The sequence below is a fragment of the Anomalospiza imberbis genome, chromosome 21 (genome assembly GCF_031753505.1).
Source record: "Anomalospiza imberbis isolate Cuckoo-Finch-1a 21T00152 chromosome 21, ASM3175350v1, whole genome shotgun sequence".
Lineage (NCBI taxonomy): Eukaryota > Metazoa > Chordata > Aves > Passeriformes > Viduidae > Anomalospiza > Anomalospiza imberbis.
Window position 1 is genome coordinate 6,080,702 of NC_089701.1, and position 19,195 is coordinate 6,099,896.

The 19,195-nt window shown below is 49.9% G+C and overlaps 2 protein-coding genes and 1 long non-coding RNA gene across 7 annotated transcripts in view; 2 read left to right on the forward strand and 1 right to left on the reverse strand.

The window, feature by feature from the left end:
* The first annotated feature begins 158 nt into the window (after positions 1-158).
* On the forward strand, positions 159-7,194 carry LOC137486273 (uncharacterized). Its single transcript, XR_011005650.1, has 2 exons — positions 159-2,078; positions 5,358-7,194. It is a non-coding gene; the product is annotated as an uncharacterized lncRNA (long non-coding RNA).
* A 276-nt stretch (positions 7,195-7,470) lies between these two features.
* On the reverse strand, positions 7,471-10,617 carry NAIF1 (nuclear apoptosis inducing factor 1). 3 transcript variants are annotated; one of them, XM_068211443.1, is made up of 3 exons: positions 9,653-10,615; positions 8,363-8,812; positions 7,471-7,779 (listed from the first exon to the last, which is right to left on the reverse strand). In XM_068211443.1, the coding sequence occupies exons 1-3, from the start codon at positions 10,161-10,163 to the stop codon at positions 7,769-7,771; spliced, it is 972 nt and encodes a 323-aa protein (XP_068067544.1). In that variant the 5' UTR covers positions 10,164-10,615; the 3' UTR covers positions 7,471-7,768. The 3 variants fall into 3 exon arrangements, with proteins under 3 accessions (XP_068067544.1, XP_068067545.1, XP_068067543.1); XM_068211444.1 differs by having other exon boundaries at positions 7,471-7,787; positions 9,653-10,607; XM_068211442.1 differs by lacking the exon at positions 7,471-7,779 and having other exon boundaries at positions 7,898-8,812; positions 9,653-10,617.
* Positions 10,618-11,010: 393 nt separating this feature from the next.
* SLC25A25 (solute carrier family 25 member 25) overlaps positions 11,011-19,195 on the forward strand; it is a 100,192-nt gene continuing 92,007 nt past the window's right edge. Inside the window, exon 1 of one of the 3 annotated variants that reach the window (XM_068211436.1) lies at positions 11,011-11,348. In XM_068211436.1, the coding sequence (XP_068067537.1) occupies positions 11,064-11,348 (285 nt within the window). In that variant the 5' untranslated portion in view covers positions 11,011-11,063. The remainder of the gene's footprint in view (positions 11,349-19,195) is intronic. The other 2 variants (XM_068211429.1, XM_068211430.1) reach the window with 2 other exon arrangements.

A 19,195-nucleotide genomic window follows, 5' to 3' on the forward strand; every position in this document is an offset into this window, starting at 1 on the left:
GCAGGCGGTGCGCGGGGAGAGCGGCGCCGCCGCGCTTCGGGAATACCGACAGCACGTAACACCCGCCCTCCCCCGAGACGAGAGAACGCGAGCGGCGCCGTCCGATTGGACAGCAGCAAGGAGGCGGGCTGAGCAGTGCGAGGCAGTGATTGGTTGCTCCGGCACGGGGCGGGGAAGAGAGCGCGAGGATTGGAGGAGAGGGCTGTCGGTTTGGACAAGCCCCGCCCCCTGGCTGAGGGGCTGGGCGGGAAGCGGGGTCCTCGGTGTCCCCTCAGCGGGAGCTGGGGCGCTGGGCTTCCCGCCCCACAGGATGGCTTGGAGCCTCTCTGCAGGCTGAGCAGCCCCCAGCTGGCGCGGGAGCTGAGGGGATGGCAGGGGCCTGCGGTTGGGGTGTCCCTGCCTGGGCCGAGGTGATGGCAGAGTCATCTAACGTAAGACATACGGAGCTCCTGGGAGTGGGTCCAGCGGAGGGCAACAAGGATGACTGGGGAATTGGAGCATCTGTGCTATGAGAAAAGGCTGAGGAAGGTGGGCCTGTTTAGCCTCGAGAAGAGATAACTGAGAGGGGACCTCATTAATGTGCTTAAATACCTGAAGTAGAGTGCCAAGAGGATGAAGCTAGGCTCAGGTCAGTGGTGCCAATCACAAGGACAACAGGCAATAGGCAGAAAGCAATGCCCAGGAACTTTTACCTGAACATAAGGAAGAACTTCTTTCCTGTGCAGTGATTGCTCACTGGCCCAGAGAGGTTGTGGAGTCTCCCTTACTGGAGATACTCCAGAACTGCCTGGACACAATCCTGTGCCATGTGCGCTGGGATGACCCTACTGGAGCAGGAAGATGGAGCCACATGACCCACTATGGACCCTTTCAACCTGACCCATTCTGTGGTTTGGTGCCAGATGTCATCTCTGCATCCTCCTGACAGCCAGGAACTCTTCCCCTGGCTTGTCCCAGTGCCCAAGCAGCTCCTGGTGACATCCCTCTCATCAGCATGTCCCATGGGCTGCAGGCATATGGTTCCTGAGGCCGCTCAGCAGTGTGGCCATCCTGTCCCCTCAGGATACCGCAGAGTGGCTGTGGGTCAGGCCAGCAGGGCCTGGGCTGGCTGGGAGCAGGAGGGAGGCCCTGGTACCACAGAGCCCTGGGGAGCAGCACGAGGCAGGGCCCAGAGCTGGAATCTCACCCTCCACAATGTGAGATGTGGCAACCAGTGGGGCACATCCCTTCATCAGAATGGCTCCCTGTTATTATGTGCTGCTGCCGTGTCCAGTGCTGCGGCTGGGATCCCTGGTTAGTCTGGATTCCATTGTTTAAGGGCAAGCAGAACAAAATGTCTCTCCTTGTCCTGAAGGAGGCTGCAATCATCAATGTGATTTGCCTAGATTTAAAATTTAGGCGTTTGCCCAAGAGCCTCTGTGGCTGAGAAGTTGAGGCTCACATGGGAGGAACCGTTCCCAAGGCTGATATGCAAAGCTTGGATGAAAGCCTGGGAGTCCTTGCTCTCTGCCAGGCTTTGATGCCCAGACTCCTTGCCTGTAATCTGCCATCTATGCAGACAATATCAGAGCTATCAAATAATTCCACCACAATGTGAGCCTTGGCAAGGGAAAAAAAAAAAAAAAGTCTGCTAGGAAAAGTACACAGAAATGTCCTCGGATAAAAGTGAAAAATTGGATCAAACCAAATGCATTGTTATGATTTTTGCTTACCAGGTTAAGCTTACACAGATTTTGGACTGGGAAAACATTTTGTATTGGTACAGTGAAACCATCACAGGACATACCAGGAGTCACCAGGAAACAGCACGGTTTATAGGCTGCTCTTACAGGTGAGGCTTGAATCCTTCCATCAATTCCTATCTGGTGTTTTCAAGACTTTGAGGCACTGCTGGAGATGGCTGGCATTTTTTGATTTCTGTTTCCAGCTTATTAGGAAAGAGCCTGGTAAATATTTGATATTTACAAGCTATGATGCTGAAATACCAGAGGCATCTGAAGAATCCAGCCCAGTTCTCACACCTCTCATGCCCCAGCACATGGCTGACAGACATGTGGATGCTCTGCTTCCATCCCTAGGTAAAGGACAAACGATCCCTCTGTGTGTGTGGGAGGAGACTCTGTTATCTGCTATGATTCACTCTGGTAAATAACCTTCTGGAGGACTTCTGTTGTTTATAGCAACAGCCTCAAATGCTGAAGTTTACAGAGACTTTAATCCTTGCTGTTCTCACGCATATTTACTTTGCAGTTTTATCAGAAACATCTCTTGAAAACCTCAGTGTTTTTATAATTAATTGAATAATGTGACTGATGTTAAAAATAAATGGATTTGGAAGAATGCCCAGCGAGCTGCTGAGCAGTGTGTAGTATAGCAACCGTAGCTGCATTCTCAGGGATATGTGTATTTTCCTAACAAACGCAGTCTCATGACTGAGAGATTAAATCTTTATTAGTTCAAAATTCACCCTGTGGATTTTGCTGTGTTTATGCTGCATAATTGTTTCTGGAGAAATTCACATGTTTGAAAGGGACAGTGCTCCTGTTTACAGAGGGGATGGGTTAGTCCCAGCCTCCCACAGAGGGAATGTGGGTGTAGGATATCTTCATCCATCCACCATCCCTCTGGCTTTATATTATTTTCTGCTCCAGGTGCAATCCATTGGCCACGGTGGGGGCCATGTGTGTGTGACCAAGCTGCTTTGACACACACGGATTCTGCTCATCCCAGACTCACATGCTATGGATTTCTCTATGGCCGTGCCCACCTCACCTCTGCTCCATGAGCCTCAGCCACATCCCTGCCCTGTGCTCTTCCTGACATAAGCCTTTCCTGAGGCCGTTCCCCAGTGCCGCCACCACTTCCTCAACTTTTGCTGGCTCAGGGCACTGTCTTATCAGTCTGGGATATTTTTATCAGTCTGTGCTCTGCAGTTACGTCTGGGCCTCACCTCTGCTCTCCTGGAGAGGTGTGCCTGGCTGGCCAGGGCTATGACCGCTGTGCTCTGAGAGTTAGCACCAACAGAGATGCCTTGTCTTGCCTCCTCTCTGCCTTGAGGACAGAGATAAAGCAGCAGTGGAGAAACAAGGTGAGATAAATGCAGGAGGGACACAACTCAGTGAGGTGAAGTGAGGTAGATCCTATAATGCATTTGGTGAGCCTTCAAATCCTATCTCTTATCCCAGGGGAATCCCAGATGCACAAAGCCCTGCAAACTACATCATCAGCATCTTCCTCTGGAAAGCATCATCACGCTAATTCATTTGTCCTGGCAGCCAAATGATTAAAGTTTTAAAACTAAATTACACATGTTGCTGTCACAGCATAAACACAGTAATGGCTCTCCTCTGTTACACCTGTCGCCTCTGCTGTAATGGCCTTAATGAGCTTTCAGCCTCATCATCCAAAAAAAAAGAGATTATCACACGTCACTCTGTGCTGTAAATGCATAGAGTTCTTGGAGCTGTGAGTGGGATGTAATGTCCTGCTCCAAGGAGCTGTGGGTGGGTACCTTCCCCAGAACCGGGGGCAGGTCCAGGCCGGGGAGCTCCCAAAGTGGGGCAGGGGGTGCAGACACCACAGCAGTGCCAGCTGTAGCATGCAGGCAGCTGGAACCCCTGTGAGGGGAATGGGTACCTATCCCCATTGCATAGGATTATCCCATGGTGTGGAGTTATTCCAAGTTTGCGTCTTCTCAGCTTAATAACAGGCTGTGAGCTGCACTTTGACCTGCTTGTGTTTTTCACTTGTTCCATATTTAACTGAACTCATCATCATAAAGGCCAGGAACTGTTTCACTTTCTGTGCCAGGCTGGGTTTCCTGTTGGATGTGCAAAGGACACACCTGCACGGTGGGTTTCTGGCCTGCCAGCACTGGGAATCCTGTTATTGAAAAAAGGGAGCCCAGGAATCTAGAGTCGGTGGATTCCTTTCCCCGAAAATGTGGCTAGACCTGAAAATCCAGCTGCCTGGCTTTTTTTGTTTACTGGTTTCCATGTCTGCTTCAGTGTGTCCTGGGAATGTGCAGCAGAACTCTCCGCTTCATTCTGTGAGGTCTGTGGGTGGAACTGGATCTTGTTTGCCCCTTCTGAAATCTGCAGACTTGGAATCTGCTTTGCCTCAAGGCTTGTTGTGTTTATTAAGCTTTATCCTGTGTCTGTATCCCAGCTTCCATCCCTTCAGTGTTGTGCTGGACAAGAGAATTGCTGGTTGTGGCCGTGGTCTGTCCCACTGACTGCAACCCCACAAATGCCACTGTTACCCCAAATACATCAGAAGCAACCGTAAGTCTGTGGTTCCTCCTTGACACAGCAACTTCTAATTTGGGATCCCAGGTGACTGAGGTGAAAGAAACTGACCCTGCTGGCACTGGGATTCTGCCTCGGGTTAATCACCTGCACATCTGGCACTCATTTGCAGGTGATACCCACTTCATTCCCCCACTCAAAACATGGGCTGGAAGCTGTGCTCCTCAGTCTCGGGAAGCTTCTTATCAGGTGCTTTCAAGCAAGACATAGAATCTTAAATGCTTCAATTTTCACACTGACCTGACCACCCTTCTGCTGACAATACTTGCTGGCAACAATCTCTCACATGACAACAGGAAAAAACCCACAAAAGACCCCCAGAAGGATGCTTTGCCGAAACAGGCTTGACAAACTTTAAAATTGCACTGGAGGAAGTAGAGGTTATTTGGGTGAGCTTGCAGGGCGTATCAGTCTGTCCCTTGGAGGGGATCTGCTCCCAGAACTGCGGTGCAGTGATGGCAGTGCACTGTACTTGTGGGAAACTGACGTGTAAAAAAAAGAAAACCCCTTAAAACCTGTCCTAAACCTTAAAACCTGTTCTATAAAAAACCCTTAAAACCTGTCCCTTTGCTTATAATGAAGGACTTAATGTGTTTTTTTAATCTTGTGCTTGCCCATTTGGTTCTGCAGTGAACTCATCCCAAAGACAGACATCTCAGTGTCCTCTGCCGTGTCTTTGGGAACAAGAGGGACCTGGTCTCAGTCCCCAGGCATCATGCCTTTTCCCGGGATATCTCACAGCTGCGCTCTGCCCTTTGAATTTCTTCCTCTCCAGGCTCTCAGCCCTGAAAAGTTTTGCCAGTGAAGGCTGCAAGCAGGATCCCACGAGGTCTGGAGGACAGGGGTGGCTCCTGGGACGGTGCAGTGCTCGGGATCCTGGCACGCAGTGCCATCTCCTGGAAAGCCGGGCTGCAGCCGCACACATCGCAAGCGCAGCTTCGCTGCGGAGGGAGCAGCGGTGCTCCTGGTGGCTTGGTACTGCCTCCGTGGCCACCAACATTTTCCTCTCACCATTGGGAGTCCCCCGGCAAACTTCCCTTTCCCCAGTAGGCAGGAAGATGCTGCTCACCCCCATGTCCAAGGCACCCTGTGGCAGAACATCTCTGCATGGCTCCTTCCCAGTCTGGATGTTGAATACAAATCTCTAGGTACAAAAAGAACAATAGAGGAGAACAAATAAACATCTATAAATATTCCTCATTAGCTTGTGTTCTGTTTGGGCATCAGCTGGTTGTTCAGTTGAATGTCCTGTGTTCTTGTTTGCCATGTCAGTGTCCTGTTCACCTATTCATTTTAACATTTAAGTTAAGGGACACTTTTCTCTGTTCCCCTCCAAGTTTGATGACCACTTCATGAGCAACAACCAAGCCCCTCATCACACAGTTCACCCTGTATTTAAAATGTTATCACATGTTTTTAATGAGACAAAAATCTGTACACAGAACACATGCTTGGATGCTGCTGGCTTGACTAAGCTCTGAATTTATCCTGAAATTACAGGAAAAATGGGTGGTTCCAATGGCAACATGTTTAGTTCTCCAGAAAAGCAACACAGCTGAAGTGCTTAGTCACTGAAAAAAAAATGCACACTGCAATTTAAAGCCAAAGGCTGATATTTCTACCATTATTTAGGCTATTGTGGCATCTTCTGAGCAGTTGGGAGATTATTGTATTTCAGTAATATGTCAGACACTCTGAAGTATCTCGTGCTCCAAGGTAAGCCTGTAAAAGCTATTATTTGAAAAAGACTGTAGTTATGTAAATAAAAGGCCACAAGGTTCACAAACAAGAGGAAAAGCTACTGTGACTGGTGGTTGTTCACAGCTCTCCTTGGTCCCTTCACAGTGAGGATTCTGTGTTGCAAAGTTGTTGTCATGACCTCATTTTCACTTCTGCCTTGGTGCACACCAATGAACTGAAACAGCCTGTTTACCAAAATGTATTTTTTATTAAAATTCATATTTGTAAAGGAGAGATCATTACACAAATGAGGTAAACCAACACATACGACATAGTTCTCACTCTAAAAATAAATTTCAATTCAGCGATTGATTTGATTCCACAAAGTCTAAGAGGAAGAGTCAGGCAAGTGCTACTCATGTGGTGAGATGCCAGACATGGCAGGATCCACCCTGACTCGGCTTGGAGGTGTCAGTCCCAAGGGGTTGGGAGTCTTCCAGGGACCAAACCCTTCTCACTGTGTTGTCCTTTTCTCCCCCAGCAGATTTGTAGACAAGAGGAGATGAGTAAAGGCCAGGGACTGACAGCAGTGACCTCTTCACCTACTGCTCTAACCAGGGGTCCCCCCATCAGCATCTCTCCATTAAAGGCTGTGTAAAGGTTTCATTTGATTGTGCAAATTCACTCCCTCGTCAGCCCTACAGGAGACTTAACAGCAAGTAAATACCAGCTCTGGAAAAGTTCCATTTCAAAAGTAATAACCCGGCAAGCCACAAGCCTGTAAAATGTAAGCCACTTCGCAAGGTAGACGGAGAAGACTTACACTTCCTTTTTTCTTTCCCTAAGTTTTCTTCCATGCATGTACAAGTGGACCTTTAATCTAAAAGTTTATGAAGTTACTGCAAGTCTGTGAGAATCATGTTGACCATCCTGTGCAATTAAGCTTTCTCATTAAAGGACCAAGCCCCGTAGCCTGAATGCCTCAGAAGTGGCTGTAATGTTGTTTCACCCTGTATAACGGTATAGGATAGTGAGGAGAACCTCAGCTCTATTTCTCAGGATGAGGCCAGCCAGCAGATAAACACGGAATGGCTGGACTGGCTTCCAGCTCCCAAACAGTACAAAACAAACACCACCAGCAGCAGAACCAAGTAATGCCCCAAAATTCACTCAAATCAGTGGCCGACAAACTCCTAAACACTGGGAATTCCTGTGTGGCTGCAGCTTAGTCCAGGACCTTAGTTCAGGTCCACTTTGATGGATCAAGGTATTCTGGAGGTGACAAACTATGCAGATGAAGCAGAGATGGAGTTTCACCGTTCCATCCACCCCAGTGAAACTCATCCAGGCCCTTGGGTGTTTATGCTGTGACAAATAAAGACGTTGTGCCAAGAAGTATCCCAGGAGAGTTTCTGGTACCCAAGACATGAAAGTTTCATCACATCTGCCAAGTTGATAGAGAAATTTCGTGACTGCACACAGATAAAACATGAAGTGAATGCATTGTTTCAGTCCCACTGGGATCCTCAGGGCAGGCAGGTGGGACTTAAAATGCACAGAGGCTGGGTGCTAGTCTGCATGGGCAGGATGTGACGCTGCAGGAGCACGATCCATAGCTCTCAGTGCAGAGAGAAGGTTCTACCACATCCGGTACCATGTTTCCAGTAAATGCTTTCAGCCAGAGCCAGAAATGCATTCACTGTGTGCACTATGGGTTCACGATCACTGTACCTTTAGCAGCTGCAGCACTGATATCCCGACAAAACTCTCCACGTTAGAAGTCAGTTAAAGGCTATAGATCTCGAGAGAGAGACAAAAAGAGAGGTAAAATACTTAGGACAGATTTTTTCCAAACAGAAATTAAAAAATAACTTAAAAAAAAATCTATTGTTGGAGGAACTAAAGCAATTCATGTTAAGTTGTTGGCTTATTACACATCCTGCTATGGCTCAGTATGAGAGTCTGAAAAGGCAGATTAGCACAAGATTAGCAGAGAAAGCTGTTTAGACTCAGCCAAACTCCAAGGGAGCCATTCACACTGACAAGAGGCAGCACCCCTTGTTCCCAAGAGTCCTGTGCCAGCATGGGTAGGTTTTTAGCATGGCAGATATCCCACAGAATCACAGAATTGTTTAGTTTGGAAAAGACTTTGAGATCATTGAGTTCAATTGTTTCCCCAGCACTGCCACATCCACCGTTAACCCATGTCCCCAAGTGCCTTATCTACACATCTTTTAAATCCCTCCAGGAATGGTGACTCCACCACTGCCCTGGGCAGCCTGTGCCAGGGCTTGGCAACCCTTTCAGGGAGGAAATTTTTCCTAACATCAATCTAAAGCTCCCCTCCCATCACTGTTTCTTTCACTGGATCATACCATCTTGCTGCCCTGTCTGGCCAGGGTCAGTGGTGACCGATGGGCTGGGTGTATTGCTCTGCAAAAATCGACGGAAGTCCTTAATCATGGGGCGGAGGACCTGGATGAGGGCACTCAGCGCTGCCTGCGTCCCCTCCATGGCCTGTGCCTGCCGCTCCTGGGCGCACGCCTGCACCTCCTGCGAGCGGCGAATCATCTGCAGCAAGTCATTCTGCTGCTCCAGGTGCTGGGCAATCTCCTTCACGTGCAGGTTGGTTACTCGCTGCTCCTGCAGGAGCTTGGCTGAGTTCAGGGCGATGCGGCTTTTCAGCTCCTGCGGCTTGGCGGACACCTCGTGTTGATGGGCCATCATCTCCAAGGGCGCCTCTGCAGTGACGGTGGTGGGGGCTTCCGTGGTGCAGTACTCTACAACCCCGTCCTCCAGACTGTGGTAGGTTGTCTCTGCAGGAACTGGGAACAAAGGACAGAAAGGGAGTCAGGAATAGCTGTGATACAGGATTTTTATCTACAGGACTATTCAGTGAATATCACAGGAATATGGCCTGTTCAGTGAGATAACATACAATGCCCAGCAATGCACAAAATGACCTATTTAAGTCTACTCCACCCTCAGTCGAGCTTCCTTCTGGGCTGTACAATCCAAAGGAATGGGGAATGCCTTATCTGTCTAGACAATATAATTTCTTAATCTCCAGTTTAGAACAATCTTTCCAAGCAGCATTAAATGACTGACATAACAGCACAGACCCCGTACGGCCCCTGTTGGTAGAAGAGCTGCTCTTTTGGAAACTGCACACTGGAAAATCAGCCCTGAAGGTGTTTTTCCCTGTGCTTTCGTTCCCAGAGAGGGACTGAAGAATTTCCCAAGGTGCAAAGGATCCTTGATTCCCTTATCCTTAAAGCCGAGTCCAGCTGTCAAAGCTGACTTTCAATACCTGCGTGTCTTGTGGCCACGCTCCTACACCACAAGGGCAGACTGGGAGGAGCACTTCATTACAGAAATGGGGGGATTTCTTTTTGTTGGGGTTTCTCTCTGCCCAAAGAACTTGTGGGCACCCTATCCCTGCAAGTGTTCAAGGCCAGGCTGGATGCAGCAACCTGGTCTAGCAGAAGACGTCTCTGCCCATGGCAGGGGGTTAGAACCGGGTGCTCTTTAAGGTGCTCTCCAACCGAAACCATTCTGCGGTTCTGCCCCCACACGAGGCTCGGGGTCTCCTCGCAGGGGGGTGTCAGGGGCTCTGTGTGGCCCTCCAGTCCAGCCCAGAGCGTTCCGGCGGGTGCAGCACTCACTCTGGGTCAGGGTGACCGTGGTGGCCGACGCGGTGATGGGGATCTCGCTCCCGTCACCCGCGCCGCAGTCGCCGCTCGGCAGGCTGATGATGGTGGCCTCTCCCAGCAGGTTGCAGATGCGCTGCTGCATGGGGGTGAGGATCACCGGGGCGGCCGCGGCGCCCGCCGGCTCCTCGCCCTCGGGCCCGTTGCCGCCGCCGTTCTGGTTCTCGCCTCCCCCTTCCATGGCAGCCCGCACTTGGGCCACTTTGCGCCGCACCTCGGTCTTGAGGTCGGACCACTTCTTCTTGACCTCGGGCAGCTCGCGGTGGCAGGTGGCGACGGCGTTGACGCGGCGCAGGATGTCGTGCCAGGCGGCGGCCTTGGCGGCCAGCGGCACGCCCGCGTTGAAGTGGTTGACGAGGAGGTGCTTTCCGCGCTCCAGCTCCTCCACGATGATCTCCACCTCCCGCTCCGAGAAGTTCATCTTCCGCTTCTTGGCTGGGGGCGCCGGCGGCGACGCCATGGCCATGGGGGGCAGCGGGGACGGGGCACGGGGGTCACACCTGGGGGGCCTGGGGGACGCTGGGGAGGGCCGAGGGGCGGCAGGGCCCCCCCACCCCCGGGGCCGGGGACAACAGGGGGGCCCCGAGGCCCCTCAGGGCCCGGAGGGGTCGGTCCCCCCCGCTCCCCCTTTGGCACCGCCAACGATACGCAAATTGCGTACGGCGCCCGCCCGGCAGCCCCGCGCAACGGCCCCCGCCCTGCGGCACTGGCGTAATGGCTTCCAGAATCGGCCCCTCTTCCTGCCACGCCTGATTGGCTGGCCCGTCTGCCCGTCACACGAATTGCCCGCCTCCCGCCTGCAATACCGCATTCTTATTGGTCAAGAGCCCTGTCCATCGGACAGACAAGCGGCGGCCCCGCCCCGCCGCTGGTCTCAGGGCACTGGGCCTGCGTGGGGCCGGTGAGGGGTTGGGCCCGCCCGTGGGTTTCCTCGCTCCAATCCCATTGGGTGCTCCTCCTGTCCATCATCCCAGAGCGCGCACTGCTTTCCAACCCACCGGATGCGCGCGCCGTCCGTCAAGCTCAAACTGCGTCCCGGCTCCCGCTCTGATTGGAGCTGCTCTCCTTTGTCTCCGCCTTCCCACGGGCTGCAGCCAATTGCGGCTCGGCCCGCGCGCCTGCGCCGCTCCCTGGGCCACGCTCCGAAACACCCGGCGCTTCCTTCCCATTGGTGCAGGCGGGGGCGTCCTCTGTGACGTCACGCCCCGCCTCTCCGCGTGGGCGCGGGGCGTGTCCCAGGGCGTGTCGCCCGCTGTGATTGGCCGGCGCGGGGTGTCACGTGGCGACGACGGCGCGTGGCGCGAAGGCGGAAGCGGCGCCATTTGCCGGTGCCGCGGGGTGAGCGGTGCTCGGTGCCGGCGCGGCCATGCCGGGGGCGCGGCGCTCTCTTGCCTCCCCGGTGGTGAGCGGCGTTCTCTGCCCATGCGGGTCCCCGCACGGATCTGCGGTGGAGAGCGGCGGCGGCGGCGGCGGCGGCGGGGGGAACGCGGGGTCCTGCGGGCGGTCGCTCTGCGAGGCCTCCGAGCAGGACCGGCGTCTCCGCGCCTTGTTCCAGAAGCTCGACGTGAATCGCGACGGCGCGCTCTGCATCCACGATCTGGCCGTGGGGCTGGGCCGCCTCGGGCTGCACCGCACCGAGCTGGATCTGCGGGTGAGCGGCGGCGGCGGGCGGTGGGATCCGGCCCGGCGGGGCGGAGCGCTCCGGCGTTCCGGGGCTCAGGGAGGGTTTGGCCGCTCCCCTCCTCTCGTGTCCGCTCCGGAGCCCTCTCCATGCTCGTCTCGGGAGCAGGACGTGGACTCTGGAGACCTCCCAGCTGTGTCTGGCAGGGGCAGCGGTGGCAGCTGCGCATGGTGGCACCACGGCAGCACCTGCGGCCCTTCAGCGTCCTGATCCCCGAGCGAGGGCGGGCTGCGATGCGGCAAGGCTGCTCCGCTCTGCTCCCCAAGGGCCCTGGCCTCAAAGCTGCCTCCTGGCTTCCACGCCAGACCCGGAGGAGTTAGCTTGCTTGCTACTGTAGGCATGTACGGTGCTAACTGTCCGTAGTTAATAACGTTAAAACCTTAGTGTTTGGGCAGGAAAAACCATAAAGGAAATCGTGTTTCTCCAGGACTCAGGACAGGGCACGCTGGCTTACACTCGTGGAAGGTCCCTTGGAAGCGATTCCTGCAGTCAGGATAATTGTGCAGGTTTCATTCCATCACCGTGTTCCTCATATGAGTCTGGCAGCGTGTTGTTACTCATGTTTGCCCAGGACGGCTTATGCCAGACTTGTTTATTTTATGGGTTTGGAAATACCTTAGAAGGTAGGGAGGCTGCTGTACTGTACAGTTTGCATGTGGAGTGCATAAAACATGCAGCTCTGGCTTTGTGCTTCGGGGAGCCTTTTGTACTCACGCAGCTCTGTGTGATGCTCCAAGGTTCAACGTGATGCTGTTCTATTTTAACTGTGATTACTGTAATTTACATGTCTATGTGGCTTGTCCTCAGTGCTGCACAGTTGTCCCCTGCCTAGTCGCTCGTATTTTATGTGCAGGGCCATAAAAAAGCTGAGTATCCTGTGAAGATAGGAGATAAACACATGGGTGCAGCCAGGGATGTGCCACCACAGAGTGCCTGAGTCCTACAGGAAGGAAGAAGAGTTTAAGAATAACTTCTGAGTCACTGAAAAGATATTTAATTCAAGTGACAGCTCCTATTCTCTCCCTGTTCTGGGAGTGGTGCCCCACTTTGAGTGCTTTAATTGCACAGTCCTTTCCAGAGTGTCTAGTTCCTTTCAAACTTTGAATCTCCAGCATCTTAACTTCTGACATTTCTTTTTGGTTGGCATCTTCCTAGCTGCTGTAAGATACGAGAATTCCTTGGCAGTGTGATCTTGTGAGTAGTTTAGTTATGCTGTTTCTAGAAAAAACATGAGTGCCATGGGGGCTTTCTGCTGGCTGCGTTTGGGTATGTGGATCTGATTGTACCACAAGACACCTGTGCATGCCCTGTGACACTGACCTGCTGCCACCTCTGGGCCACAATCCTTGACCTCTGGCAAAAGTCCCCCGTGACCCAGAATGTTCCGTGCTTACGCCTGCATGCCTGCCTCCGTTTGTGTTCCCTTCTCTTTGCATGCAGTGCAATCCAGCCTAACATTCTCTAGCCCAGGAGGAAGCACCTTAAAACAAACTGCGTTTTTACTTCCCAGCAGAGAGTTTCTTTGCTTGGCGCGCTGCGGGAGCGGCACAGAGGAACCGTTCTGCGGGGACTGGAGCTCGCTGCCGGAGGGAAGCGCTGGCTGGATGCTGCTTAACAATCCTGTCTTTCTGCTGAAGCCCTTGTCTGGCAGTATTGTTCCTCAGCCCTTTCCTTCCTCTGACTCCTCTTCCACATCCGTAGTGTGAGGGGGGTGAAACGCTGGCACAGGGTGCCCAGAGAAGATGTGGCTGCCCCATCCCTGGAAGTGTTCAAGACCAGGCTGGAAGGGGCACTGAGCAACTTGATTTCGTGGTGGGGGTTGGAACTGGGTGCTCTCGAAGATCCTTTCCCAACTCAAAACATTCTAGAATTTGCAAAGCATTAGTATGGTAGAGCATCCCCTTTAGCAGGGTAAAAACCATAGAGAGTGAGGATGCAGAGTTCAAAACTCTCAAGTTCCAGTTAAAAATGTGGGAACAGCCCTCAGCTGGCTAGCAAACTTCCGCGTCGAGCAATTTTTAGGGAAATCAAATAAACTTCCTGTTTCCAAGGCAGTTCTATTAATAAGTCAGTCCTTTTTCTGCTCCATCCTTAGCTAATTATGGCACCTCAGTGCCTAACTAATGTGAGGTCACGCTCAAGGAAAGTGCTTAAGTGTCAAGATAGAAAACCTTTCTGATTTATTGAGCATGGTATTTGGAGACCAATTTAGGCATAAATCACATGGATTGCTTGTGATTAGTTAATTACTTGGTGCCTGTGGTGCACTTTATTTTTCCTTCCATGCAGCAGTACATTTCATATGGGAGTTGCCTTCTGATGTTTGGGAGCAGATGGAGAAAGCATCGGGCTCTAAAGTGAGGTTATCGCCAATCCTAGCTGCGAGCTGCTCATCTCCCTGCACTAGGCCAAAAGTCCTTGTGGTAACAATAACTTTTGGGCTGAACTTGAAAAGAAAATGAGCAGTATTTTGGCTCCTTCAATGCTTGAGAGTACTTGCTGAGATAAAACCCTTGTGGCATTCTTGGAAAATCGCTGCTTTCTCTTTTAGAGGTGGCCTTCTGTGGTGGGGGAGAGAAGAGCTTGCACTCAGATGTCCTTTGAGGTGGAATTTGCTTATGTAAACGATGCTTTTTTTTTTTTTTTTTTTTTTTTTTTTTTTTAACCCATGCTGTTATCTTTAAACCAATTGACAAATAACAGTGTGCCAAACCAGTGAGCCTTGTAACGAAATGCTTGTTTGCACTGGTCAGCATGAAGCAATCCACATACTTCACTCTGTTTGGGCAGTAAAATGATAACCATGTGAAGAATTTTTTAAAAGCCTTTCTTGTTCTACTCTGTGAAGGGTTAGTCTTTTACTGCTAAATTTCATCTACCTCTGGGATGGTCAATGTCCTGTTACTGTTGCTTTCTGACTTTATATAGACCTATGGAACTTGAAATATGCACTTAATGGAAATATGCTGAAACAGAACTGTTTCCTACTTTGTATCTGGAGATGTCCTATTGCTGAAAGAATGTGTGATGGTAACATTTGTGTGTTTGCTAATATAACTGTTTTCCTACTGATCCTGATTAACTGCAGGGCTGGAGTGCCATTCCAAAACTTCATCTCTGCTGCTGATGTTCCAGACAGTCTGAACTGGTGGAATTAATTCCAGCTGCCTAGAGACAGACTGAAGTGCTGAACTTTATCTGCAGCTGCCTCTTCTGTAGTAGTGCTCAGCATCTTCTGCTGGACTAGTTCACTTTAAGAAACAGAGTAAACATAACCCTTGTCTCAAAATTTTGAGTCCCAAATGTCCTCTTTGCCTCTACCCTAACAGTGATGTCCTTCTTGGTCTTGTGATACTCTCCCCTCCTAAGTTCATATATTCGACTGTGGTATCAGCTTCCCCATGGAAAACTGTATCAGCTCCCAGGCTGCTGAAATCTGCTTTCATCACTTCTTCCTTAGCCCTGTATCTCCTCTTTGATCTTCAGGTCCTGGCTGTCCAAACTTCCCCCCAAGGTCTGTTTTTTACTTTTCCCACGTACTGAAGAAGCAAAGCTGTGCTGCTGCAGCTGGACTCTGCAGTGTTCTGTTTGCGTCAGGCCTTTCTTCTGAACAACTTTGCATTTTAAGTGTGTCCCTGGACTCTTCCAGCTGTGTCCGTGCCATTCTGGGATAATAAATCAGTTAGCTCTTTGGCAAGTGACTCCATGGATGGATTGAGAAACTGTTTCTACTGTGGCAGTTGCAAACGTAAAAAAATTTAATCTTGTTGTTGATCAATACTTTATCTTCTGTCATGACGTCATTTAATTCTTCCTCTCAGGCTGTTTCTGTAACTGTTTTGTTCTTCAGCACTTTTGAATACTCTGTTTTATACTATGCACAATATACTGCAATTCTTAGCAACTGTAAGGGGCAGAAGGAACAGGGACTGTTTCCATTGTGATGCTTTCACCTGTTTTCCACTCACAGCCTTGTGGAATTGGAGCACCTGAGTTTTTATTGTGTTACAGAAGTCAGTTTATGATAAAAAGAGCAAAATTCTAATACTGTCCTGTAATTTGGACTGGAATATCTCTCCAGCTCTCATTTTGATCTCACAATGCATCTCCAAACATATATACATTTATGCTTTATCACATTTTCATAGTTTATATGTCCTGAATCCTGCTGGGACACTTACTGAGCTTTTAGCTGGGCTTTTTGTAATTCATTGTGAAGGGTTGAGCAACACAAGGTTGTATCAGACAAATACTGTTACAGTTTGATATTCCAGTTGATAGCCTTCCTTCTGCTGCCACCAACTTCTCATCCACCCATCCATCTCCTTACTAATCCCAAAGGATTACCCATTGGGAATACCCCAAACCAGTTTAATACAAGGTGAAACCATTTTCAATAACATGTTAATTAAATTCACACATTCATGAGTAATGTTTATTAAAATAATAAACAAAACAGATCATATCTGCTGGATCTGTAGGGAGTGGAGGCCTGTTCTTGCTCTTTGTAATTATGAAATGTGTGGTTTGATGCAGACCCTGTTCTCATGCACTTGAGCAAGAGCAGAACTGTAGGTCAGTGATTTAACTGCAGATAAAACTTGCAGATCTGTGGTGTGTGGTTAGTTGGTATGAATTTGGGGTTTGTTGCAGTCTCTGATTTAGGCTGAAGACGCAAATGAACTCTAATCAATCACACGAGTTCTTGACAGCTGCAGAAAAGACTTGGAGAAGACAGGCCTTGGGTTTGGCACAAGGAAACTTCTGGGCACAGTGTTGGTTATTAATAGCCTTGGCCAGCAGCCCCTACAGTGAGAGCTTTGGGACAGGGAATGTCAGGGAGATGGGCTGGCACTGCAGCCACCCCAGGATGTGACTGCCAGGTCTTGTAGGGATAGCAGGAGGAGAGGGGTGCTGGGGAGAAGGGAATCTCAGACTGTCCTGGTGAAAGTCTTCACCCAGACCTGTCTCTGGTTAGCCCTGCCTTAGTGTGATTAATGCACGAAATGGGCAGCGTGTGTCCACTCGATGTTCCAAGGGGAGGTTGGGAGGCAGGTTTTAGATGCAAATATACACAGGAGAAACTTGCTCCTGCATGTTTTCCCTACATACAAACAAACAATTGCAGATTAGACAAGTGTTGCTTTATGGACATATAGGACCAGGTATATAACTCTTGAGGGATGTTTGTTCTTCTGGGATTGTTTTTTTGTCCTATCTTGCAGAAAACTGGAGAAGCCTGATGGTTCTCTGGTTTATTTAGCAGAGACCTTTGTCCTATTTGCACAGTGCTAATGACCAAGGGCTGCTGGCTGACCTTTGAGAGATGTAGGTGCAACTTTGACTAGAGCATATAAATTTTAAATGTCAGCATAGTGTAAGTAGAAGGGCATCCTGAATATCACTGATGTGGCCTCACAGCGTTGCTTCCTGCAGGATGGGGTCTGTCCTGAACTTTGTAGGGAAGTGAATGCCTGTAGGAACCCCTCAGCCTGAGTGGAACAAAACAACAAAACTCATCCAAAGCAGCTGATTGTGTTTGTGTAGAATACGCAGCAGTGCTTTGGTCTTTGTGTGTTCTGTGGGGCATTTTTTAGTGACCAGCACTCTATGCTTTGGTAAGTAGTGGACATATCCCCTTGTCCTCATCTGCACAGATTATTAGAGTAGTTAATGTTGGAAAAGACCCAAGACAGAGTCCAACCTTTGATGCAACACCACTGTATTAACTAAACTGTAGCACTAAGTTGTTTTGAGAGCACCTCCAGGGATGGTGACCTCCCTGGACATTCTGTGCCAGTGCCTTACAATCCTGTGTCCTGATGTCCAGCCTGAACCTCCCCTGGTGTTGCTTGAGTCTATATCTTGTCCAGTTGCTGGTTGCTTTGGAGAAGAGGTCAACTTCAAAGGGAGGTGTCAGATTACTGAGATAAGAGCAGGTAAAAAACTCCAGACTTCAGCATACTTCCTGTTTCTTTTAATTTTTATTTTTAATCTAGCTGAATTTTGAGCAGAACCCTTAAATGGTTGGTGAGCATTAATAAAAGACATCAAAGCCATAATAAGGACTTGGTCTTTTGTTTGAGAGCCCTACAAAATGGTGATGCTGCAGCCCTGGGCTCTTGTTGCACACAGTATAACATGATACAGTGTTGGGGAGGAGGAGAAGGGGGAGGGAGCTTTTTTCTACAGCCCTACTTGTAGCAAATGGGAAATGAGTCTTTGTTCTTGTTCATGTCCTATTGCTATATTTGTCCCTGTGAATGTGGGACATGAGCAGAGCTTAATGATGGCCCAGTCTTTGTCTTGGGTGGAGAAGCATAGCTGTGATAATTCATGGGAAGGCAGCTGAGATGTCTGACTTTTTCCAACTCCCAAGTCATGAGCTGCAGGGAAGATTCTGGCAGCTAAAGTGGTTTGCAGTGGAGAATTCCTCTCTAAGAGAAATATTTGAAATTTTTAGATCATGAGTTGCCTGGAAAGGCAGAGCTGCTTGGTATGTGAACCTACATTGTCTAGCCTGGGGAGAACTGTGTGGGGGCAGGCCTGGGCCTGGGCTGCTGCAGGGCCATCCTTTCTCACTACCTGTTTTCTTGCTTAACTCTCTGGAGCAGCAAGAAGTTGGTTTTCCATTTTCTGAGTATTAAGGATGCTCTGTCTCTTAGTTAATCCCTGCTCTTCATATAATATGATGTGACCTTGGTGGAGCTCTCAGTCCTGGGCAATGGCTCTGTGTTCCCTCTCCCTGGCCAGCTCTCTCTGTATTTTTGTATTTGGCCCAGGCTGTGGATGCCTGAATAGATCAGCTTGGGTAGCTAATTCCTTGTGCCAGGGTTTCTGAAACAAGGAGACCTGGGTTGCTTTGTAGCGTTCCCTGAGCTATGCTGTGTCTCCTTAATATATGAATGTACTTGAATGTGCAGTTTAATTATTTAAGCAGCAGCGGCCAAGACGTTGAGATTTTTATGTCACTGTGAGAAGCGCGGTGCAGGGTTAAGTTCAACTTTGTGAAAAGTGCGAAGCAGTGACATACTTAACGTTTTCCTCTTTCAGAAATTAAAGTTGAAAGGATAAGAGGTAATTGGCAGAGTCATGGTGGCTGTTTCTGGGTGGCACACACATGTAAGCAGCAGGGCTCCTTGGGGTGCTTCCAGGCGACTCCCAAAGGAGATGAGTCACTGCTCATTCCTGCAGGGTCACCTAAGGAACCAGAGATGCCAGCAGCTCTTCCTGTGCTGGAGGAGGAGAGGGGTCACTGCCCCCAGCACAGCTCCCTTCCCTCTGCCCCCCTGTCTTTTTGCCCTCCCTCACATTTTTTACATGTTAGCAAGTTGTCGGTGATGAGGCTCACAAGTTCACAGGAAAACGCTGTGCATTTACTCAAAAGTCTTCCAGAAACCATCTTAAAGCAAAAGTTCATTTCTGCCAGGTATACCAGCCTGGGAAAGGCAAATGTCTGTCTGAAAACTGGAGTTTTAGACTCAGCAGGTATGATGATGTGGCTGAAAAGGGTACAAGATACCTTAATTTATGGCTTACACAGAACATCCCTCTGCCAGCTTGCAGTACTGAGGAAAATACTTTAATTGAGCAAAACATGTCAGTCTCTTGCTTTTTTCTCTCTCTTTTGTCTCCATTTGGATAGATTACAGCTCTTTATTGTCAGCTTCTGCTCAGGCTATCTAATGACTACCCATTTTGGTGTGTAGGGCTCTGAGGCCAGCTGCCACAGGCGCCTTCTGTCCCCAGTGACTGGTGTGCTGGCCAAGAGCCAGCATTCAGATCAGCCCTCCTGCTTTTTCTGCCTTAAATCCCAG

Coding starts and splice junctions, on each gene's coding strand:
- NAIF1 (XM_068211442.1), bottom strand. CDS start 10,163: ATGGCCATGGCGTCGCCGCCGGCGCCCCCAGCCAAGAAGCGGAAGATG. Junction 8,813..9,652: donor CACGGTCACCCTGACCCAGA/GTGAGTGCTGCA, acceptor CTTTGTTCCCAG/TTCCTGCAGAGACAACCTAC.